Source organism: Conger conger, chromosome 1 (genome assembly GCF_963514075.1).
Source record: "Conger conger chromosome 1, fConCon1.1, whole genome shotgun sequence".
In the NCBI taxonomy this organism is placed as follows: Eukaryota; Metazoa; Chordata; class Actinopteri; order Anguilliformes; family Congridae; genus Conger; species Conger conger.
This window is the reverse complement of record NC_083760.1, coordinates 32,546,905-32,572,306: the sequence shown is the minus strand read 5'-3', so window position 1 is coordinate 32,572,306 and position 25,402 is coordinate 32,546,905. Positions and strand designations below refer to the sequence as shown.

Sequence of the window (25,402 nt, the reverse complement as noted above, 5' to 3'; positions counted from 1 at the left end):
TACCATTTCCAAGCAATGGCATGATATGATCCATTAAGCCTCGTTCATGAGTGCACATTTTTAGGGATATTTATGATTTATGAATTAAGCATGCATATGTGTCATTTATGGAACTTCTTTCAGCCATACGCCCATTTGAGTAATCATCCATACGCTGAATTTTGTCACTGATCATGTGACAAAATGCCAATTCTATGCATGAGGCCCCAGATATTTTCAAAAATGAATTATGTCCGGTAAATGGAAAAACCTCCTATTTTATGATTCACAGCATTTAAAAATCCTAAAGTTTATTGATATAAAAGAATGAACACAAAACATTATTTTCATGACGAAATATAAGGCGGAAGTAGGATGCTGCTATTAGCTTTGTAGCATTGTGAAATTAGCATTGTTTGCTGCACTGTTGTGATCGCCGACGGTAACGTTACAATGGTTAGAAGATGCATTGTATTGGGGTGTAACAACTCATGCTACAATAGTGAACAGTTGGCCTAAGGATGCAATTTGGGTGTACAGACGATTTGTGTTCTCAGTAGTCCTGTCGTTGTGTGCAGATGGTGGCAAACATGGGGTGATCTTTGCGAAGGGTCTGGTCATACTCGCTGCAGCAGACGCTTTCCATGGAAGACAACATGCAGGCACACCTAGAATAAGATTACATTTCATCACCTGACAGACAATCTGAGCTCTTGTTTCCATTTTTTTAAATCAGAATACTTGGTGAGCTTATCCAGCTAACCCAGTAACCTTGCTACATGATATACTGTAATCTTACCCCCCCCCCATGCTAAGCTATGTAGACAGTTTGCTAGCTATAAAAACTGCCACTATAGCTAGCCTCCAGCTATTCATAGCCTATACATCATAGCAAAACTGTCTTCATTCAATTGATGCTGTATAAAGCACTTGAGTCAACATGTAGCTTATGTGTGGGGTGATATTTCTTAATGTGACGTTAAATGGTAACATAGGAGTTAGTTAAGATTATGCAAGAAACCCCACTTATCAAAGCTGCCTGAAATGCAGAATAATTGATAATCAAGAGATGGCTATTATTAGTAGCCTAACTATAAGTTAACATTAGCTCATCCTACACTTTAGGTGTCCCATTGCCTATGCCATCATATAATTGTTGCAGTACTTAAAAGACTGTCATAGTTAAGTTAATAGTGAATACCATAATTAGACAGTGCAGCATTACGAACAGAGAAAAATAAAATGAATGGTTGACCAATCTGTATTGCCTATACGGACTTCGGACGTGGGAATCCTCCAACTACTCTGATTCCGATCTGATCCAAATTCTGAAGGCATGATTCAGGAATAAGCAGAGTAATTCAAGCAAATGCAGCAAGCAATATGAGACAGCATACCAAAACGAGCAATGCAGCAGAAAGAGCCAGGCATGCTTTGTCTTTAGCATGCAGAATGAGACAGGCAGCAGGACAGCTTTTGATTTCCCGAGCTGGGCAATTTGAGCAATGCAGAAACAGCTAGCACAGCAGCAAAGTAAGCAAGTGCCTTATGAGGTAGGGTTGGTGGTTTATATAACCCCGCCTATTACACATAAGCATCATGTGAGGGGGCAGCGCTTCTTGTCTGTCCAAACTAGCTCCGCAGGCTACACATAATTCTAAATCATAAAAAATAAAGACAAAAAAATAAAAGGGTCCGTCAAGCCACTTGATGGACCCTTGGGGAACATAATAGAGCATCTGATAAGAAAGAATATATATAATTTATGATAATTAGGAAAGCAACTCACAACTATCAATTCAAGCAATTAAATAACTATTTCACAGACAATGGGAATAGTATCATATGAGGCATAATGAATACAAAAGTAAATAAATTGTGAATAAGCAAATAGGAAATCGTAAACATACACAGCTTGTGTTCTCCTCTCCTGGCAGGATGGGTAAAAGTACTATCCCCCTGTGTGTCTCCAGTGTCAAAGAGACCTCCTCTATAAGATTAATGACCCAAGAGCAGCTGTCACTCAACATGTCCAAGGTCTGTTGCAGCCTGTAACTCAGCATGGCTCTGAGCATAGTGCCATAGTGTGGTTGCAGATCGTGCTACAGTGTCCCACAGCAGTCTCAAATTGTTTGTTGATGTGGCCTATATTCCTACAGCCCATATGTTTGCTTAGCAGACTGGTTTTGTGATTACAGGGATGCAGGTGATTGTATGGCATCGCGTGTACAAGTAAATGAAATTCCTGGGCAGGATTCAGATTTTTTCCAGTTTTGGTAAATATCCATCTGTCAGTACAATTTCTGTTTTTTTCCTAGTGCTGTTGGATACCTAGTATTTACAATATAACGTATGGAAGACAGGTACAGCATTTTATGATACACAGGTTATTTCGTAGGTAGACTATACTATAGCCTATACGAAGTAGTTCATTCTGATTGACCTTATTATAAGGTAATTTCTCTACCTCCCTTTCCCAAAAGTCCACAAGAATTGCCAAGGTAATTAAAAGACATTCTGGTGCCCTTATTTTGGAACACAAATTAAGGATGTCATCTTTACTGGACGGCTTTATTACCTCCCAAAAGAAACACGAGAACACAAAGCTATTTTTAGTGTTTGGCTTGGCCACACTATATCTCCGGGTCATTGTTGTCTCTTGGATGAATGCCCAATCTTTGACATTGAATTGAGGTAATCTAATTAAAGTCTTCATTTATATGTAGGTAATGGTTGTTGTGGCTGGCCAGTTTGGAATCTACATTTTTTATGTAGGGCTGACCTTGTCACATGGACAATTTTTACCTGAAGTCCTCAAGTCTGTTCTTAAAAGAAGGCCTACATATCTGTCTTGTAGACATATTCAATAGCTAAGCTGAATTACCTCCTAACCTTCTGTAGCATGGTATTACCCTCAAGCAACAAACCACTTTTTCCCCCATCCCCCCTTTTTTTTTTTACATTACAATGTGATGTGATATGTCTGTGACCAATAAAATAAGGGGCTGAAGTGGGTGTCATTATTTATCTGTGGGTCGAGAAATTCTTTCAGGAAGTAAAGCCACATGGGACACAGTCCCAGCAGAGGTTAAGATAAATATCACTTATTAACATGTTTAAATAGAAATAACTTTATAGAAAAAATATATACATGTGCATGGATCCGTAAAGATTTGTTGTCTTGTCCAGTGAGGCTACTTTTTTGGCAATATCATGCAAAAGTATGGAGATGTGCTAGGATGCAAAATGATGACCATAGACAATGTTTTGCTGTCCATTCTTCTTATACTAACAGGCAATGGACACAGGGACACATTCTATGGGCGAAGGGAACCTAATTGATTAGTTAGGATCGGACAGTGAGGATAGTGAGCTTGAAGGCAGTGACAGGTTGAGTAGACCCCAAAGTCTGTCAGTCAATAACACATAGTAGTTGTGTGTAGTTCAAACATTTGTAAGGTAAAATAAGATTTGTCTGTGTGCTTTTGGGAGAGAAGGCTCCCACATGAAAATGAAATAGATCATATATTAAATACTCCTGAAAGTGGCCACTTTCATGTGATATATTCTATTGAATGCTTCCTGCATTCCTTTTTGAAGGAGGTGGCTTGTCAACTGTAAATGAGCCTGAGCCTGTGGTTGAAGTTCATGAGCCAGAGCTAGTGGTTGAAGTTAATGTATCAGAGGATGATGTTTCACACTTACTCCAGTGGAGAACATCCCACCATGTCAACTACACTGCCTACCCTACGGCAGGACAGCCTTCCCAGATCAGATGAGTTCATGTCCTCCCTCCAGTACTTCAAGCAGACATTCTGGAAGTCATTGTAGAGCAGTCAAAACTATATGCTATTCAATGTGATGCAAACAAGCCACTTAACCTCACTAGCAATGAATTGGAGTGGCACCCCCATGTTTTGGAACAAAGCCGGCTGAGTGTCCCAAGTAGCAGATACCATGATACTGAATAGGGAGGTCATAAAAAAAATCTCTGCACTTCAACAACAATGAAGACAGACAAGAGGGACACTTTGATCCACTCCACAAGATCCAACAGTTTTGAACTATACACAGGGAGGGTTGTACAACCCCCTGGGCTAGCAGATGTTGGTGTGGCAATGTTGTTCTTCACCTGTCCTAACCTGTGCCCAAGCACAATAACTCTAAGCTGTCTTTGACAACTGGTTCAGGACTGTCCCTTGTGTACTCGAGCTGGCTCAGCAGCGTATTCACCGTACTGGTACTGTTCGTGGCAACAGACTAAAAGGCAGCAACGTGATGGGTGAAGAGCTGAAGAAAACTCAGTGACCCTTCTAAGTGATTACACTAGAGCACCCCCAGTCACTGAGGTTGAGAGGTGGGATGGCAAAAAAAGGTAATGACCTGCCCAGCTGTGGTGAAAGAAAATATAGGCTGGGTGGATCGGCTTGACTCGCTCATCAAACTGCACAGGAACAAAATCAGATCAAAGAAATGGTACCACCGGCTGTGTTCCACTTCCTAGTTACATTCATCTTAACCGCCTGGCTGCTCTACAGAAGTGCTTGCGATGGCACTGACATGAAAAAGCAAGAACAAATTAGGCTGTACACCAAGAAATCTTACATCGCTGAAGGCCTTTCCAAAGGTCTTGAGCACAAGAGAGGTCATCCTAGTTCCACAATTACTGTTGAGTATGAAGTGAAGAAGAGAAGAGGACCCACTGGATAGTTATGACTGACAAGAAGGGTTGATGCAAGGTTCTAGGATGCAAAAGCTCACCCAAAGTCAAGAGCCGAAAATGTGGTGTCCACCTCTTGTTTCACCACCACCAGCAACTGCTTCCTGAGGTTCCACTCAGAATAGGAAATCAGATTGAGCCAAATTAAAAAAAGCATTGACTCAAACAATACCCCGCAAAAAACATTGACACACAGAGAAACACACACCTGCAGTCCTTGCAATGAACCTGGCCCCTTCTTTCTGTACTTCAACTCTGCATCACTGGGACAGCGCCAACATCCTCAGTCCCTGCAGGGTGACATATTTATGACTATGGAGGGGACAGTCAGTTGTGTTGATTAGTGTCCAGATTCTTATTCACTTTTTGCATTGGCTGCCGGTGTTGGGGGCATTCTGGGATACATTGGCAGAATCAAGTTGTGTTTTCATATTCACTTTCATTTATCCCTTTTATGGTGATTGAAGCTTGTTTCAACATTGGCAAAGTGGTGTTTTCATCATGGATTTTGATGCACTTGAGCCTGTTTGGTAATTTATTGAGTCACTTTGCGCCAGTTGGAGGGGAGATGCAGTCTGCTATTGGCGCTTGTGCTGCCTGCCTAATCAGACCAGATCTATGTTTCAAATGGAGCAAGAAAATGCTTACTTTGCCATTTTTAAAGTGCACAATTCTTTAAGGGAATGATAAGAGGTCATTTGATTTGCTATGATTGAATCCAAGCAAAACAAATCTGTTTTTAATTGTTCATGGCTGTTCTTATACTGCACTGTGGTTCCTGTGGCACTGTGCTCTGTTATTTTTCTCAGACCCGTCTCACCAAGTGCATACCCATAATTTGGGATAAGTGCAATGAAAGACCATAGCGGGAAGTACAATTTAAACTGCTAATAGTTCAAAAAAGATAAGGACTTGGGCCTATTTGATTAATGGATTATATTTATATTTATATGTATACCACACCATGCAAATATATGAACAATAAACAGCTTACCTAGGCAAATAAAACTATCAAAGGTATCATCCTAGCGTAATAAGTAAAGGCAACAACAGTTAAGGTTTATAGGGAGGTAGGGAGGGGTAGGGAGAGGTACAGCTTGAAGAGGTGTGTCTTTAGTCTGTGCTAGAAGGTGGTAAGAGATTCTGCTGTTCTGACCTCCATGGGGAGTCTGTTCCACCACTGTGGAGCCAGAACAGACAGTAGTCGTGAGCGGAAGGTGGATGTGCGGAGAGTGGGAGGCACCATGCGTCCTGTGGTGCCTGAACGAAGAGGTCTAGCAGGCATGTAGGGCGTGTAGGCAGCCAGTGGAGGGAAGTAAGCAGGGGGGTGATGTGAGAGTGTTCGATTGAAGACCAGACAAGCTGCTGCATTCTGGATGAGTTGGAGGGGTCTGATGGCTGATACTGGAAGGCCAGCCAGGAGAGAATTGCAGTAGTCCAGGAGGGTCAAAACCATCGCTTGGACCAGGAGCTGGGTCGAGTAGGGGGTGAAAAAGGCGCAGATTCTCTGGATGTTGTATAGGAGGAATCTGCATGACTGGGTCACCGATGCAAAATTCTCAGAAGCGGGCCAAGGACTGAGCCCTGGGGAACTCCTGTGGCAAGGAGTGTTGATACTGTACCAGCCCAGGCATCTTGGAAGGAGCGACCAGAGAGGTAGGACTCGATCCAGTTTAGGGCTGTGCCATAGATCCTCATTGCTGACAGGGAGGACAGGAGGACCTCCAACCCTTGATGCCACCACCCCAGCACACCAACGAGAACAACAGAGCACTGGGTACTACAGACAGTACTACAGTTTTCTGAATGTGCGCTCAGTTCAGAAACTGCTAGATTCATATTTTACTGACAGTAATTCTCATTTACCTGACACATGTAATGAACCAATCATATTCCAGTGCATGTTTTTTTGGAATGAGGAGAACAACCTTCTACAGATAAAGAGGAGCCACGCAGTGTTAAAACATAAACAAATCCTTGTGGCAAGGGCATGTTTTGCAGGAAAGTAGCAGGGCAGTCCGAGGACCACACCTACTGGTTTAGTAGGCACACACCTGGACTATGTTGTGAATCAGTCTTGGTGTTTATAGTGTGTGCTTCTTTCCACAGTAGGTGGTTGGGACTAGGGAACCATCGCCATAGGAGAGAGCTGTTTTCATCCTGACCGAGTGCAAGTGAAGCTGAAAAGCTACCGTTCAGAGATTGGTTTACTTTGCCTTTATTATTTTAGTTTGTTATTTTTACCTGGATCCTGTGAGGGTGAAGGGAGAACACTTTCTGTTTGTTTGACAGTTCCATGCTCTCTCTCTCTCTCACTCCCTGTGGGCATCAAGTAAATAAATGTAATAAACACCAGTGCATCTCCCTGTGTCCGGATCTTCTGTCCTCCCAGGGGTCTGCCAAAACCCGGAACAGAAGAGATCTCCAAGGATAGAATCTTCTCCACTAGTGCAGATGATGAAGCAGCTAGAGCAAATGCCAGAGGCACAATATCAATCTCTCCGGAGCCTGCAGGAAAATCGACACCAGGTGATGCGGGCTATGTCGGCATCACACGCTGTGGATCTGTCCTGACGGAGCTGCTGATAGACTCACGGAGGTGAGGATGCGGTGTGTGCATGGGGATGTTCATTCTTATCTGACTACATGGACTGAATGCGGGACCATAGTATGTTGCCGAGGGTTAGTACCCCCCCCCGCTGCTGATTCTGGGACATGATTGGCCAGAGTTTAGAGAGATGGCAAGGTTGAAGCTGGCAGAAGGGGCCCGGCAAAGGCGATGTTTTCATTGTCCTTTTGCCACAGCCGGGGGTGAGGTTGTCCCTGATGATCCAGAGGAGGGGCCATCTGGCGTACACTTCCCGGTTCCGGTTCAGACAGAAATTTGCGGAGTGGAGGCTATAGGCTCCCTCTACTGTATCGAGTGACTGCCCTTGAATAGTCTCGGGATGAAACGCTGAGTCGAGTCGCTGACCAAGTGATTAAGATTTATGGGAGGCCATTCAATTAGCAGAGGGCAGTGTCCTACCCCTATTTTTGCATAATTAAAGACAAATTATAAGTCGGGATCCACATAGAGGTGAAGACAACACGCTGCATTTTATGCCAAAAAGCTGTCGGAAAATGTTTTTTTCAGGCGGCTCACAGCAATCCGATGGCAGGTAATTTGGGGCCATAGCCATAAAATGGTCTGATTTTCTTGGCCAGGTGTGCGAGGAGACATCCGTTGCTGGTGTATGGCATGGCTGAGTGTCAAAAAGTTAATCCTTCGGCCATTTGAAAAGCACCTTTGCATCCATTACTTTAACAGAGATCCCCTTTGAAAGAATTGGCATGGACCTCGTCGCACCATTAGAGCAGAGCACAAAAGGATATTGCTTTGTGTTAGTCCTAGTAGACAATACCACCTGATATCCGGAGGCGGTCCCCCTCCGCAAAATATCTGCTAAGACTATTGCGGAGGCACTGTTTCATTTTTCAGCCATGTGGGAATCCCAAAAGAGATTCTCATAGATCAAGGTACCTGTTTTATGTCACAGACACTGAAAGAGCTATACAAATTGTTGGATGTCAGGACTATTCGAAGCAGTGTCTAGCACTCTCGAACTGACAGGCAGGTGGAGAGGTTCAATAAGATACTGAAGACAATGATTTGTACGTTTGTTTCCACTGATATAATTGAAATTGGGATAAACTAATTGTCGTAAGAGAGGTTCCCCAAGCCCCTCAACAGGGTTTTTGAGCTATTGTATGGGCGAAGGTTCCATGACATTTTGGACCTGGTAACAGAAATTTAGGAGGACAGTCCAAGCCAAAGTAAAAACGAAATTCAATACCTGTTGGACCTGCGAGAAAAGCTGCACTCACTCAGTCAAATTTCACATGAATATTTGCACCAGGTTCAAGAACGTCGGAGATGACAATACAACAGGGGAGTGCAATTGCAAATATTCAAACCGAGAGACAAAGTCCTGGTATTACTCCTGTCATCAGCATACAAATTACTCGCCAAGTAGGTCACACTGCGTCTAGGGGATGTAGACTATGAGGTTATTCGTTCTGATAGGGGAGGGGCATGTCCAATCTACCACCTCAATGTACTACAATTGTGGAGAGAGATAGACCCTGCCTTGCTACCTACCCCGGATGTCCTGTCAGATAAGCTGGGACTGGAAATTCCCAATCTGAATAAAACTTGTCTGGTCCCACTTGACAGCCATCTGACTGGAGCAGCGGGGTAACTCGGGTGCAACAAAACTTTGCTGCCTATCTGGATGACATTATCATCCACACTAGTGACTGGCAACAACATATGTAGCATTTGCAAGCCATCCTGAAGACGCTGCAAATGGTGCTGCACACACTGGGAAGTGTGCAATTTGATGGACGGAAATATGGTATCTGGGATTCCTCTTTGGTGGGGGCGTGTCAGTCTTTTGGTAGATAAAACAGTATCCACAAAATGTTGAACCCCAAGTCCAAAAAGTAGGTTAGGTCATTCGTGGGGCTAGCAAACTACTATCAACAGTTTATTCCCGATTATTCTAGTCTCGCTAGTCCCTTGATTGACCTCACTCGAAAGAGAGCCTCAGATCCGGTCAAGTGGACAGAGCAGCGCCAAGTGGCGTGCTTATGTGGAAGTCCTCTCTTGATTAGCCTTGACTTCTCTAAATCTATTCTCCTGCATACCGATGCCTTGGATAGAGGACCAGGGGTGGTTTTGTCCCAGGAGGTGGAGGGGGAGGGGTGACTGGTCCTCTATGTCAGCCGCAAGCTTAGCCCCAGGGACAGTTGGTACAGTACAACGAGAAGGAATGTCTTGCCATAAAATTGGTGGTACTGACTCTTCGTTACTACCTCCTGGGAAAACACTTGGTCCTCTATTCAGATCATGCCCTGCTCCAATGGCTCCACCGGATGAAGGACAGCAACGACAGGATTATCCGGTGGTATCTGGCCCTCCATCCATTCTGCTTCCGGGTAATCCATTGGGGGGGCACTTGGTCAATCTGAATGCACCCTGGCAAGGGCATGGTTTGCGGGAAGGAAGCAGGGCAATCCTAATGGTTATTAAGTAGGCACACACCTGGAATATAAAGCTAAAAAGCTACCATTCAGGTTTTGCTTTACTTTGCCTTTATTATTATTATAATAATTTTTTTACCTGGATCCAGTGAGGGTGAAGGGAGAAGACTTTTTGTTTGTTTGACAGTTCCGTGCTTGCTCTCTCTCACTCCAAGTGGGTAAATAAATGTCCTGCTCTTACGTCCTCCCCGGGGTGTGTGTCACGGTATGTGACAAGCTAATTGGATCACATCCCGTGAAAACTACTGTTGGCCACATGTGGCTATTTGTTATTAGCTCATCTATGATCTACTTACAGCCCTGTCATTCAGTTTCAGCAATGATCTAGTTGTTTGCGAGCATGCGCGTGTGTATGTGTGTGTATGTCACTGTGAGTGTGGCTGTATTTGTCTGAGCTAAAAATAAAGTTTTTCTTTGCTGTGCCCATACCTAGCTATCAATTGAAAGTGGTGCTAGGGCTATCAACCACGTAGGCATCACACCTGCGGTTCACCCGCTGGATAAATGGAGACAAAAATTTTTCCTCTACTTACCACAGAGGCCCAGAGGGGTAGAGCTGCCTTCAGCTTCTATTATCTCTCCTCTGTGAAGGAAAGACAGCGCATTAGATTTGCCTGCCATCCATCTCTCCAGTGGCTTGCCTGTCAGCTGACTAATTGGGTCTGGAGGAGAAAAAGCGAAAGCTGTGGTTTTTCAGACTTTTGATCTGCAATGGGGGGGTGATAGATCCAGCTCCCAGAGCCACAATGGGTCTAGAGCTGGAATGGGTTCAGGTAGATTCACAACTCACTTTATCTACCCATTTATAGCTAATGCTACACCTACTCCTGCTGCTATTACTACTATTAGTACGACTACTACTAATACAACTAATAATAATCATCATCATCATGTTATTATAACATAATATAAGACCAAATAAAACTGAAATACAAATATCGGGATGAAACTGTATGCGGATCCTTGGTCTTTTATCGGGTCTTGTTGTAGGAAACTTCATAAATACATTTTTAGTGAAAAAAAAAAATCTATGGTGCTTGCTGAAGCAATTCCTGACTGAGAGTGTCATGTATTTCAAAGGCATTCTGGATGTTATTTTGAGGGAAGTGGTCATAATAACACAGGTAGGCTTCGTACAGAGTAATTTATTTTCAAAAAGCTATTAAAAGCTATTAAATTGATTAAATGCAAATTTAGCCCTGGAACATTTCTCTGAATTCCTACTGCCATCTACTGGACAGATTTGATCACTGTAAGAGGCTTTGGTTTCCTTGTGAGCAAAATGCTTTACTATATCCAGCACATCAAGCTCCATGTATAATAACTAATGCAGCATTTGAGTGCAGGGGAAAGCATTTTACTGCACCATCCACAAATAAAAACGCAAACAATTCTCACATTTTAGCATTCATAAGGTAACATTCCTGGGAGCAGGTATGGTAACATAATGTAGCATAAGGTAGCATTCCTATAGCCCCGAGGCTAAGTTGCTTGACTGGGACCCATAAGGTTTGTGGTTCAAACCCCAGTGTAACCAAAATTTGTGAAATCAACTGTTAAATCCCTTTGGATAAAAGCATCAGCTAAATAACTGTAATGTAATGTAATGTAAATTGGCACTGCATGATCTGGCACCAACTGACAGAACAAAAGTGAAAAAGCAACAGAAACAAGTTCCATTTGCATGTATTGTATTCAGTTGCACACACACACACACACACACACACACACACAATCTATTGGTCAGTCCTCTTTTCTTTACCCTGAGTTAGTACCCTTTACAGGTCATACAACATACGGAGAATCCGCCCCTTTCTCACCCCCTACTCGACCCAGCTCCTGGTCCAAGCGACTACTGCAATTCCCTCTTGGCTGGCCTTCCAGCATCCGCCATCAGACCCCTCCAACTTATCCAGAATGCAGCAGCTCGTCTGGTCTTCAACCTTCCCAAATACTCACACGTCACCCCCCTGCTTACTTCCCTCCACTGGCTGCCTGTCATGGCTCGCATCAAATTCAAAACATTGGTGCTAGCCTTCCAAGCAGTTAAGGGGTCTTCCCCAGCTTACCTACAAAAAATCATCAAACCCTACACCCCTGCCAGACCTCTCCGAACCTCCACCTCACGCTCACGACTACTGTCTGTTCTGGCTCCACGGTGGTGGAACTCTTTGTTGTACGTCGCTCTGGATAAGAGCGTCTGCCAAATGCCAATAATGTAATGTAATATGGTTCATTTCCAATACTGGTGTTCTGCAGATATGCAGAAAGGCCTTAAGAGTTTCATTAATTTCCCCAGATCTCTTCCTATTCAGCTGGAAGCTGCCACCTGCCCTCAGCCCTGCACAATATTTCAAACAGAGATTATGAATAGTGCTGTCTAAGAATTGAGAGGTACAATGTACAGTCCCCGAATGTACAGTCCCCTCCAAAAGCATTAGAACAGCAAAGTTAATTCCTTTGTTTTTGCTATACACTGAAGACGATTGTTTTTGAGGTGAAAAGATGACAAACCTGAATGAGATGACAGATCCAAATTTTAGCTTTTATTGTCTGGTATTTTAATCTAGATTTGTTAAACTACATATCACCTTTTGTATCAGACCCCCCAATTTTTAGGTAAAAAGGATTAGAACATGGGACTGACAGGTGTCTCCTGTTGCCCAAATTTGTCTTGTTAGATTGATTGGTTAAACAATAAATAATTCAGAACTTCTACTCCTGCTTTTAGCCTTGGGTTTTGCCTGTGAAGACCATATTTGTATTAGAAAACATAAGCCAACATGAAGACCAGAGAACTACAGGCAAAGCCGTAATTGAGTCCAAGCAAAGGGTCAGAGTCCAAGCAACGTGGATATAGTAGATCAGGCAAGGCAAAGTCACAAGACAGGCGGAGGTCAAAGCTGGGTTGTCAATCAGAGGAGGGCAGGAGAATAGGAGGGCTGAAGAGCAGGAGATGGGTTCGGAAGGCAGGAGGGATGGAGCAGGGCTTGGGACTCTGGAACAGGAACTCGGAAGGCGGGTAAAGGAGCAGGAAAGATGCAGGAAGGTACAGACACAAATGCCAGGCAATGAACAATAAAACAGGTACAATTATATACACAACTAATGACTAGACAACCAGAAGCAGGTGAAATGATTACACATTAGGAAAACACGTCAGGTGTGGGGGGCGTGGACATGAAAAAGGGCAAAAGGGAAAACATGAAAAAATACACAGAATACATAGAAACCCGGAATGTGACCCCCAGGGGCGAGACCTGGCGCCCTAACTAGCTCTGGACACCAACTCAGTAAATATTGAATCGGAGTGGTCAAGGATGTTGTTCCTTGGGACTATATCCCTCCCAATCGACCAATAATTGCCATCCAAGCCCTCTGCACCAAAACGTTCAGGTGGAGGCAGGCCTGCCATTGATGAGTCAAGGGGGAAGAGGTGGATGGACAGGAGGGCTGAAATGAGAGGTAACACAGGGTTTAATATGAGACACATGGAACACAGGATGGATGCAGCATAGAGGAGGTGGGGGGTACAAACAAAAGTGGGGCTGATAACCTAGGAGATGGGGAATGGGCCAATTAAACGAGAGTTGAGCTTCCTGGGGGAGTTCATGGAGGTGGAATACGTGCAGGACCAAGCTCAGAGAAATGGTCCATGATGGTAAGGACCACTGTCTTCCTTTCTGAGGCTGGTAATCTTGTCACAAAGTCCAACGCAATGTGAGACAAGGGGCAATGAGGCACAGACGGGTTGGAGAAGACCACTGGGGCATTGGGTGCTTGAATTGGCATGGACACATGTGTTGCAGGCCGCAACAAATTCAGCCTTCCTGCTTCATCGTGGACCAGCAGAACCGGCAGGATAGCAGGACCAGAGTGCGGTTTGTTCTGTGGTGACAGGCAAGAGGCATGGGCCCAGGTGAGAACTTATGGAATGCATGGCTTCAGGAACAAAGAGACGACCCTCAGGGGTGTTGCTAGGCTTCGGTTCAGTCACTAGGGCCTCCAAGACTCCAACAACATCCAGCCTGGCTGTGGCCAGCAAACAACTGGAAAGAAGCACCAGCTCTGGGCCTCCCTCCTCCTTGGGCGGGAATGCAGATGGGACAAGGTGTCGGGCTTGATGTTCTTGGATCCCAGTTGGTAGGAGAGGGTTGACACCCCCAGTGGAACCGTGAGAAGAATAGAGACCTCCAGACCTGATACAGATTAAGCCTATGGGCAGAGCAGCGGTATCCACAGTCATCAATGCATGGGCGTAGCAAGCCTTCCTTCTTGCCCACAAAGAAGAATCCAGCTCCTGCTGGGTACGAGGATGGGCAATTCAGCGATGCACTTTTCCATAGCTTCGGAATACATTTTGTGAGCCATGGTGCATCTAGCACAACAGGAACAAGTGGGGATCTCATTACATAAAAATATATCTCTTCTCAGTGATTCCCTGAGACCACAATCCCCCGAGAGCGGGGTCGGAGTGGAGCAGAAGGAGGTGATCTGCACTCGGTCTATCTGTCCGACAGGTGAGTCTTATGGCTAGGTCCACTTGCCAATCTTGGAGAAGGTCGCACTTGGTCAGTTTGTCTTTTATGTGGCCTGAGAGTCCATTCAGGAAATTATTGTACATAGCCTCCTTATTCCAGCTGGCAGATGCGGAACTTGATGGAGAATTCTGAGATGGACTGATGCTCTGGGTGGAGGAGCAGGATCTGTCCCACTGTCGAATGACTGACAGATGCCCAGTGAAATACGTTCTTCATTTTAGTCATAAATGACAGGAAGGTATTGGTGGCCGGGTCCTCTGACTCCCAAAATGCCATTCCCAGCAAGAAGGGTGATGACGTAGGCTACCTTGGAGCGGTTGGTGGGGAATGAAGAGGGTTGAAGCTATAAAACCAGTAAGCAGTGGGCGAGGAAGGCGCAGCAGGATCCAGGTTCTCCTGAGTACTGGTCAGGCGAGGGGCAAGTGTGGTTCTGGAACTCCTTGGGGAACTCACAGCGATTGAATCACAGAAGAGTCAGGGAGGACATCTGTTCTAGAGAGGGTCTGCATGGATTGTTGTAGCGACCACAGTTGTAAAACCCCACGATAACCCAATGACGAAATTTAGCGTGGGCCGAAGGTATTTGCATGCTTGTCCTTCTGGTGTCGCTGGAAGAATATTAGTAGGGTTAAATAATAATGTCCGCTATGCGGAGAGTCTAGATCAGCCAATGAGTAAACCACGTTACAAAGACAGTACTACCACTCTGCCTTCCGCTCTTTACTGGTCCGGGCTGACCAAGAATCTCCACAATAGGGCCAATACATTCACCTTCTTTATTTGACTCCATTTAAGATATAATTTAGAAATTTGGTTTTGAAACAAACGCAAACCTGTGACTACACTCGACTCTTACCCGCGCCACCATTACTCAATATATGCTCCCAGGATTAGCATTATTGCTGAATCTCAGTTCGGCGGAGAACTCAGAGGCAACACAATACATGCACTACATTTGACATAGATAGTTGCGAGCCCAGGTCGGTGTGCATGTAGAGGGCTCCTTAGAGCTAACTTGACAAGAACCGGTGTAGAAACGCCCATGGGTTCCTTTCGCATCAAATTACAAGAGCCATGCACCACCAATCCTTTTTATGGGCCGAACTTGGCTGTCTTTCCCAGCTTGGAAACACCACTAAAGTACCCAGCCACTGATCGGTTGGTCTTTGGTCTCCCTGAGTATTCAGTCGTAATTTAGGCTGAAAAGGTACAAGATGAATTAGAGTCATGGAGATCACGCAAGATACAAATAAAATAATTTATTCGCAGACAGGTAGGTTATTAGCTTTAGGATACCAATAGTCAATTACAAAATACACAAATTAAGAATAGAGATTAAATAAGAGTAAATAATCATACTTAGCCTCCTTTGGCTACACACAAACATAGAACATACATAGTGTGGGAAGCTGGTTATGATCTTCCCTTTACATCTGCTACACATGTACATACGCAGAATATGCAGTGTGGGAAGTCGAATGCGATCTTCCCAGGTTGGTCTGTCTCCCTTGCTTTTATGCCAAATCATACGTTTGAAACGAGGGGTGGTCAAATCTGGAATTTAGAATTTAGGGGTTGTTAAGTAGGGAAAATGAGATGATTACCAGAGAGGACATGTAGGTTTTCCCTTGAGTTACTGTTTATTAAACTCCATTTGGTATGAAATGTATCTCATCCGATTCCTTGATTTTACCGGATCACATCCATACCAAACAGATTATCCTTGTTTTATTATGATGTAGTTGTCACGAAAAGTCCACCATTAACCCAGGGGAGAAGTGTAGGGTGTAATGACACAAGTGTCCAAATGGGGGCACTGTGGGAGTGTCCTGAGTCTTTCCCATAGGAAGTGACCAGGTGGTGGGTCACGGAGACATTCTTTTCCCATGGTTTTTGCCCAGGGCTGAATGACCTCCTACGACCTAAAAGCCCTCAGAACACACCCAACCACAATCCATCTTCCCCATATCTCAGTCTCTCCAGATGCGGACATTCTTGGGAGCCAATGGTCTGAATCCCCCAAAGGAAGACTGAATCATAGAGTTTAATGGAGATACCTGGAGAGAGATGTATTTGAGAGTTTTCGTGACAACCGTATTATGTAATACATATGTTTTGTTCCTCTCATGGTAATATACCTTTTGGATAAACCTGATTTGGGTGAATTAAAGGAAAGGAGACAAAACCCCAGATTGCTTGGTTTCTTCTCCTTATCTCCAAAATCCAGGCCTTTGTTCTTGACCCTAAAAATGGGTCAACCATCTGGAATTTAGAGCCAACCCCCCACCAGGCAGTGAGACCTTGGTCAGGGGGCTAAAGCAAATGGCTTCTACAGAGACAGGTTTTCCACAGCAAATGTTACTTATTTCTGGCTTACACAGTTCAGTTTCATGCTGTCCCAACCAGGTGTCCTGGTAGCAGAGAACCTTCATAGCCTTTAGTGGGTCCGCTGGTTCTATATTGGCCAGATCGTTCTGTCCCAAGAACTGTTGGATACTGTTGGGATTGGCCAATCTGTTTTGGAGATATAATTTGTTAAAATATGTGTGTCTGACAGAAGTGGTTTTCTGAAATAAGCCTTCAAAGGCTCAAAGAGCAGTTGTTACAGTTTCTCAGCTAGACGTGACCTAGGTGTAAAAACTGGCCATCAGCCTCTGCTTTGGAGAGATTGGTGGTGGGACATAGGTCTGGGGGTGTCAACGAGCTGCATAATGTTTGTATGAGCTTTAGGTGGGTAAGTATATGAAAGGCAGCGTTTTAAAATCATAATTATAAGCTTATATAGGACCTGAATATGGCATATTTCATACATATAATATAGCTGAATGTGCTTTAAATTCTGCACAAAGATCACAACTTTCTGAATTTGCAGAGGTGCTGTGGGTTTTTTGTATGAGCATACACATTTTAGCAATATTGCATTGTCAGCTTGTTGTCCATGAATGACTGCACAGTAGCTAATCATAGTGTTGCCAGCAGTCATTCTACCTAGCTGGCCTATTAATTCAAATGAACACGGTTGGTTCTGTAGCTTATCTGTGAGAATAATTAGCTAGGTTTTAGCCCCTGTTTTGAAAAGACGACAAGCATTACATATGTTGCCTATTGGCATCATAACCTGGATGTTCTGACAAAATGAAGTCTGTATGAAATGTGATAACATTGTTATGTCCCCCAAGTTTTTTGGCTAGATGAAGGGGGAGCCTCCAGTGTTGCCATGCCCATAGTTGTCACGCCAAATTGGGCTATTTTGAAAGTCGAGAAATGGTTGAAAAATTTACAGCGATTTTGGGATGGAAATTTGGCAGGACCTGGCAACCCTGAGAGCCTCTCTTTTAGGTGATGAACACTCACCAACGCAATAGCTCTAATGACTGTGCGTCTCCAAACACACATTTTCTAAATAAATGCCGTTATTGTCCCACTTTTTAGAGTCACTGTAGACTACGGGAAACACTGACCGATCAGCCCAGTTCCTTTACAGTAAATTGAGCCTTTTTTGTGTGGACAGGGTAACCTGAACTAGGGATATGACATATAAAGTGAAAGGTTAACAAGATATTTCTTGGACCATTGGAAAGGTAGTATTGTATTTCTACATTTTCCAGTTAGCAGAATGCTACTAAGACTTAGCTGGAAATAGCTTTGAACAATGTAGTAGCTAACATATTTTTCAATGTACTATTATAATACAGTTAGCCACTCTCCCCACCTATTCAAAAAATAGAGAAAGAGCATAATGCCCTATTCAGTTTACTAATACAAAAGTTAAAATAGCGCTTTAACCAACACAAAGATTACATAAAATAGACTTTTCAACAATTCGGTAATTACAGTAGCCTGAATAGTGTGACCCATGTATTGCATGCACGCACAACAAAGACAGATGACGTTGCATTGTCTCAATTTTAACAATAAAATTATGAGCTCGAAGTATGAGCTGAAATTTTCAACAAAATGCATTAATTGTCAAGTAATATTAACTAGTCTAGATATGTTAGATATGTTAATTATGCCACCAATGTTTTTGAGGAAATTTGAAAGGGAACAACCACTTTTATTATTGATTGTCCAGTTTCTTGGCAGTTTTAACATTGGGTTTTTGACAGGGGATGATGATGAAGCTTCGGTAACATTAGCTACGTTAGCTAGCATGTTTATTTTTATCACTGACAAACCTGGTGGTCCCATGCATGAAAACATTTCGCAAAACATATTGTATGAGTGGAAGGAATAATGGGGTTGGGTTGGTGGCTGAATGAGGGCAGCACACGTAGCCGACATCATATGAATGAAAATATATGTGCAGTTTTTTTTATTTGAAGTATACTATATTAAAAATAACTCTTTTCTAGGCTAAGATGCAGCGCACTTGCAGTTGCAGTTCACTGCAGTTGCACACCGGGGACTGGGGTTTGATTCCCGGTTAGTAGATCGCTCGGTTAGTAGATCAGTGCGCAATAAAGCACCTCGGGTGTCTCGGGATCATGGTCATGAGCATGAGACGAGACGGCTTGAAGAAGGTGTGTTGCTCTCCTTCAGGCCGCTGAGGGACGGGGTGTGGGCGGTGTATCTAATACTGGCTCTACTTGAATCAGACGGGGTACAATTGGCTACCAAATTGGGAGAAAAAAAAATCTGAAATAAAAAATAAAAAATCTGATGTTTGTATGGCAATTTATATTTAAATTAATTTGATGTTTAATCTTTGCTCTTTAGATGCTTTAAAATTAAATTGTGTTTTTTTGGCTAGTGAAAAAGTTAACTGGTCTAGCTCAGCTATATTAAAGTTCCACCCCTGTACACATGCTTAACTACGCATAGTTGTTGTTGTTGCTGTTGTGAAATATAAGGAGCATACTATGAATCATCTTCATCATCATCTTCATCACAGAGAATACATCAGTGTAAGATGTTGATTTACATAATCTTCGGTGATGATTCGTTATTAAATGATATTACCTTTCTCATATATCCCAGGAGTGTGTACCATGGCCAGCTCAGGATACACATCTCCAGTGGCTGTGGCCAGTGGGGATAGCTGAGGCAGGAGGAGATGGATTGGCTTGTGGAGGACAGCTCTGGAACTTCCAACATCACCAGCAGCAAGACAGGGTCAGCAATGGCTGCAGAGAAGGTGGCATTGGTGGTCTTCCTGGGGATTCTGACCCTCCTCACTACCATCTTGAATGCTGGTGTAATGGCCGCCATCTGCACCACCAAGAAGCTCCACCTGCCCGCCAACTACCTCATCTGCTCGCTGGCTGTCACCGACTTCCTGGTTGCCATCTTGGTGATGCCACTTAGCATTCTGGACGTGGCCATGGAGACCTGGCCACTGGGACAAGCGGTGTGCCAGGCATGGCTGAGCCTGGATATGACTTGCTGTACCTGTTCCATTCTCCACCTGTGCGCCATCGCACTGGACCGCTACTGGGCCATCACCAACGCCGTGGAGTACACCTATAAGCGGACGGCTCGCCGGGCTGCTGCCATGGTGGCTGCTGTGTGGGCCATCTCCGCTCTCATCTCTGTGCCACCCCTCTTCTGGAGGCAGGGCCACAGCCACCCTGGTAACCGCACCGACTGTGTGTTTACTCATGACCACGTTGGCTACACCCTCTACTCCACCATCGGGGCGTTCTATGGCCCGCTGGTGCTCATCCTGGTGCTCTACTGCCGGATCTACGCGGCGGCAAAGGCCCTGTACCAGAAGAGGGGCTCGACCCTGCAACAGGGCGTGGCCGGGAGGCTGGACAGCCACAACTCCTTCGGCCACTGCCGATCGGCGCATGCTTTCTGTATCTCTGAGCTTTCCACCTCTGACCCGTCCCCGGAAATGGACAGGCTGGATGGTGTCATTGTCGTGGGGGTCACGCCCTTGGGGGGCAGGGTGGATGGGGCCGGAGAGAGGACCCAGATACGCCTGTCCAGGGAGAGGAAGGCGGCACGGACCCTGGGCCTCATTCTGGGGGCGTTTGTGCTCTGCTGGCTGCCCTTCTTCCTCAGGGAGCTGCTGGTGGGGCTGAACCTGCTGCCGGACTCCAAATCTGCACTGCTTTCCACTGCCCTCACCTGGCTTGGCTACGGCAACTCGCTAATCAACCCACTGCTCTACACCAGCTTCAATGAGGACTTCAAGCATGCATTCAAAATGCTTGTCAAGTGCAAGGGGCACCCATAGAGTCAACAATTCAATCTAATTTTATTTGTATAGCACTTTTCACAGAAGACTGTCAGAAAGACACTACAGAGTAACAGAAGGGAAATATCAGCCCTAAGCCCCCAGATAGCAAGAGGTAATACCACACAGCTTTCCTTTTCCGTTTATTTGCTTTTTAAATATGTATTACTAGATTGTATTATGTGGCTTTGGCCAGCTGTCACATATAGTAAGCTCAGGCAATCACTGAGACACACTTGCATGCTTATATACCTCAATTTCTTTCATCTTTTTGAATGTTTTTTCTAACCAGTGGTGTGATACCATTTCAATGTACTGCCACAAGAGGGAGGCCTTGAATTGTCTAATGCAGAGCATGGCAAGTGAGTCTTTATGTACTCAAAAGACATAAATACAATATATATACATAAATGATTAATTTAGCTAGAAAGCAATACAATAATGGTCAAATTAATGCAAGGTAAATCAATGCTGGTTACTAAATCTCATTGTTGAGGGGCTTTTGAGTTGGTAATATCTGCCATGCTCATTTGAGGCCTAATACACCTTTTAAGTGTCTGAACGTGTAGTCCAGTAGACATTTTGTTGAAACACTGTCATTCCAAGTCTGCACACTTTCTTGAGATCAGAAATCCTGCTGGCCAGTTATTGGTTGGTTGACAGACGAATGTAGAACATAATTCATGTTTGAGTTAATCACCAATGTTTTACAACCTTCAGTGTGTTGATGCAATGGTTGTTCACTTATTTGTCTGTGCTCTTCTACTGAGCCAGGCCACAGTGTATATGTAAACTGTTTCATTTTATTATAGGTTTTGTGGATGGTAATATCATGACTAAACCACTGGATTATGTCAGACTCTTTTTATGTCATTTTATGACAACTTTTATGTTTGGGGTCTAAACCAGCAGTTTAAATAAACACAAATTATTTGAATAGAAATATTTTGAGACTTTGGTTGTCGGCTTCTTATTGTTTCCAAAATGACTAGCCTTTGATCCATAAATATGAAAAATCTGTGATAAACATATCATTTTTGAGCACAGTAAGGTACAGTAAGTGAAGGTTTTGCACCTGTATGGGAAAGTGCCACCAAAATCATCCGCAAATAAATCTGAGATTAAAATTAAAATGGTTGTATATTTTCTTGCATTTTAGACAGGGTCAAAAGAACACCCCCTGCCACACAACACATTTGTATGCAAAGTTGGTACAGCATAGCAGTATGTTTATTGCACGTTTATCATTTAATCCCACCAAATTAGAAAATTGGAAAAATCATACAATATCAATATGAAATATAATTTTTAAGAGACACTGAATGGCATAATAGGAGGGTTAACAATGCCTTGAGATCTGGCACTCTGCATGAGAATACCAACTGTCCCATCTGGTTTTACACTGTTCAGCTGAGTTTTATTGACAAAGAAGAAGATAGCTCTGTAGTCTCACTCAGTTGCCCTGGTGGCCATTTACCTTGGTGGGGCGCCAAAAAGTTCTGTGTTGAATATCCTGTAGCAAACCTTGGGTGGACTGACTGCTGTAGTACGGTTTGCTGCTATAGCATCTGAGAAGGCGTTCTCCAGCATAGGCCATCATTATTCATTTGGCTACACCCCCAACACACCCACAAAACAGGAGCAAACATACCTCTCAGCCTGTTGCAAAACATTGCACACTGTTGGGAGACAACATATAGTTCAACACAGAAACTGTAGCAAAACGTTTTTCAGATTGAACATGCCCCATACCTCACTTCCAACCTCTATGATTACAAAGGAAAGACAAAGCAATGGCAACATTAAAATAAACATTTGGATATATAGTTAACAACAATCTTAACCTTGGAGGTGTAATAAACTACTATCTAAAACTCTTCAAATTAAACATATTAGACAAAAAACATAGATGTATTGATTCTGAATACAATTTTTATAAGAATAGTAGCTGTAGCTACAAACATTATCCTATATAAGCTAACAATGAAGGCAGCCATTTCCGATGGCTAAACTAAATGAATAAATATTCATACATGAAACAAATAAATGACTTACCATACTTGCTGTATCTTTGATGGAGACAAATGGCACCAGGCTGCTGGTGTTAGAATCCAAGTCGTAAACACCCACTGTAAACCAACCAATTGGCAGTCACCGCTCTAGGCTCTCTGGGCTTCTGGGAATAGCAGATTTATTGACCAGGGGTGGAAAAAAGTGCCTGGCAGCAGCCAGTCAGCGTGGCAAAAATATGTGACCTGAAAGAGAAAACACGCCCCTCCAACTTAAACCCCATGTGGGCGCACTCACAGCTGGAAGCAAGAAGCATGCCTAGCCAAAACTGACAGATATGAGAGAAAAAAGGAAGAAAACTGACTTTAAATATTACAGTCACCTCCAAAAGTACTGTAACAGCATGGTCAATTCTTTTGTTTTTGCTATACACTAAAGACAATTGAGTTTGCGGTCAAAAGATGTACATGAATTTCAGCTTTTATTTCCTGGTATTTGTATCTAGATTTGTTAAACAACTTAGAACATATCACCTTTTGTATCAGACCTCCCAATTATTAGGTGAGCAAAAGTATTGCAACATTTGACTGAAAGGTGTTTCTTGTTGCCCAGATGTGTCCTATTAGATTGATTGGTTAAACAGTAAATAGTCCTGAATGTCTATTCTTGGTTTTAGCCTTGGGTTTTGCCTGTGAAGAATGCATTTGTTTTAGAAAAGATAAACCAACATGAAGACCAATGAGCTGTCCTTGGGAGAAAATGAAGCCATTTTGAACCTTAGGAAAGTGGGGAAATCCATTGCACAAGCATTGGAGATAATAGTTGCGGTCAAAAGTTTATATACATCTGTAAAGAACTTGTATATATAAAAAAAAAAAATTCTGTGATGGAATGATTGGAACACATACGTCTTTGTCACAGAAAACATTCGTGGATTTTGCTTTTTTATAAATTTACGATAGGTCTTCTGGAAATATGACAGAATCTGCTGGGTCAAAAATATACATACAGGAACGTGATTGATAAATTCTGATGAGGTAGAAAGTTGTGTCAATCAAATTTGCTTTGTGGCATGGCCTCTTAACTTCTTGTGAGTGATTTGATTGCCTACATCTGGTGACTTCACTGAGCCCATTTAAATAGGGCTCATTTGATACACTCATTAGACTCAGCCACAAACGCTACAGTAGGAAAGTCTAGGATCTGAAAAAGATCAGATGAACAAGTCAGGAAAGTCACTTGGAGCCATTTCAAAGCAGCTACAGGTCCCAAGATCAACTGTTTATAAGTATAAAGTGCATGGCATAGTTGTGCCACTGCCACGATCAGGAAGAAATCGCAAGCTATCACCTGCTGCTGAGAGAAGATTTGTTAGGATGATCAAAAGTCAATCAAGATCCACCAAAAAGCAGGTCTGCGATAAGTTAGAAGCTGATAGAACACAGGTGTCAGCGTCCACAGTCAAGCGTGTAATACATCGCCATGGGGTGAGAGGCTGCCGTGCAAGAAGGAAGCCCTTGCACCTTAAGGTTCAACTGAAGTTTGCTGCTGATCACATGGACAAATAAAATGTCTTCTGGAGGAAAGTTCTGTGGTCAGATGAAACAAAAATTTAGCTATTTGGCCACAATGATTGGAGGAGACAAGATGAGGCCTTTTACCCCAAGAACACCATACCTACCGCCAAGCAAGGTGGTGATAGTATTATGCTGTGGGCCTGCTTTGCTGTCAGTGGAACTGTTGCTTCACATAAAGTAAATGGAATAATGAAGGAGGATTACCTGCAAATTCTTCAGGAAAACCTAAAATCATCAGCCAAAGGTGGGGTCTTGGACGCAGTTGGGTTCCAACAGGACAATAAGGTCAGAAAGCCAACAAATTTAGTAGAACTGCACCAATTTTGTCAAGAGGAGTGGTCAGAGATTCAACCAGAAGCCTGTCAGAAGCTTGCGGATGGCTACCAAAAGCACCTAATTGAGGTAAAAATCACCCAGGGACATTTAACCAAATATTAGCATTGCTGTATGTATATTTCTGACCCAGCAGATTTGGTCACATTTTCAGAAGACCCATAATTAATTCATAAAAGAACCGAAATTCATGAATGTTTTTTGTGACAAAGAGGTATGTGCTCCGATCATTCCCTCGCAGTGTCACAATGATGGAGCAGAGGAACCATGCGCAGACTCAGGGGTGTTGAAAAATGGCAGGTTTAATAAGCAGATGAAGGGGGAGACAGAGTGTAATCAAAAACAGGCAGAGTTCAAAAACTGAGAGGTTAGTCCAAACAAGGCATAGGTACAGAGATCCACAAAACAAGGAAATAGTTCAGAGAAGCAGGCAGGGGTCATAAACAAGAATCCAGAAAACAAAAACCACCAGGACATAATGCCACGGCAAGGGCTCGGGAACAAGGAGGCTAGAACTAGGGTAAAGGAGTATAAGGGCTCGGGACTCGAAAAACAGGATGTGACGAACTAGTGAAGTGCAACTGAGAAGGACAGGTATAAATACACAGGGAAATGAGACAACCTAGATGGGGCATGGGAGTGAGGGTGGTCTAACAAATAAACATCAGGTGAGAAACATGAAAGGGCAATCATACAATAATGAGGGGGAAACAAAAACACGGACTGGGTTTACAAAGACACACATGTAATACAAACGGCTCCAGACTAGGGAGTAGACAATTGCACAGAATTAAAGAACGTAGTGATAGGAGAGAACACGTGTGAACATTTAGCTGAATCGAGGCAAGCAATTTAGGGATAGAACAGGGAGGTGGAGTTATAGAGCAGTATTGAAGTAGAGTTGAAATTAGTCTGTTAGTTACGTGATTAAATTACAAATACCCAAAACTAGCGAATGTTAGTTTGTTAGTTT

General features: G+C 43.4%; 1 protein-coding gene across 2 annotated transcripts in view; it reads left to right on the top strand.

Moving 5' to 3' along the window:
- LOC133137717 (5-hydroxytryptamine receptor 1E-like) overlaps positions 1-21,558 on the top strand; it is a 38,308-nt gene extending 16,750 nt beyond the window's left edge. Inside the window, exons 2-3 of one of the 2 annotated variants that reach the window (XM_061256051.1) lie at positions 7,092-7,298; positions 19,306-21,558. In XM_061256051.1, the coding sequence (XP_061112035.1) occupies positions 19,382-20,509 (1,128 nt within the window). In that variant the 5' untranslated portion in view covers positions 7,092-7,298; positions 19,306-19,381 and the 3' untranslated portion in view covers positions 20,510-21,558. The remainder of the gene's footprint in view (positions 1-7,091; positions 7,299-19,305) is intronic. The other variant, XM_061256057.1, reaches the window with a different exon arrangement.
- Positions 21,559-25,402: the final 3,844 nt, after the last annotated feature.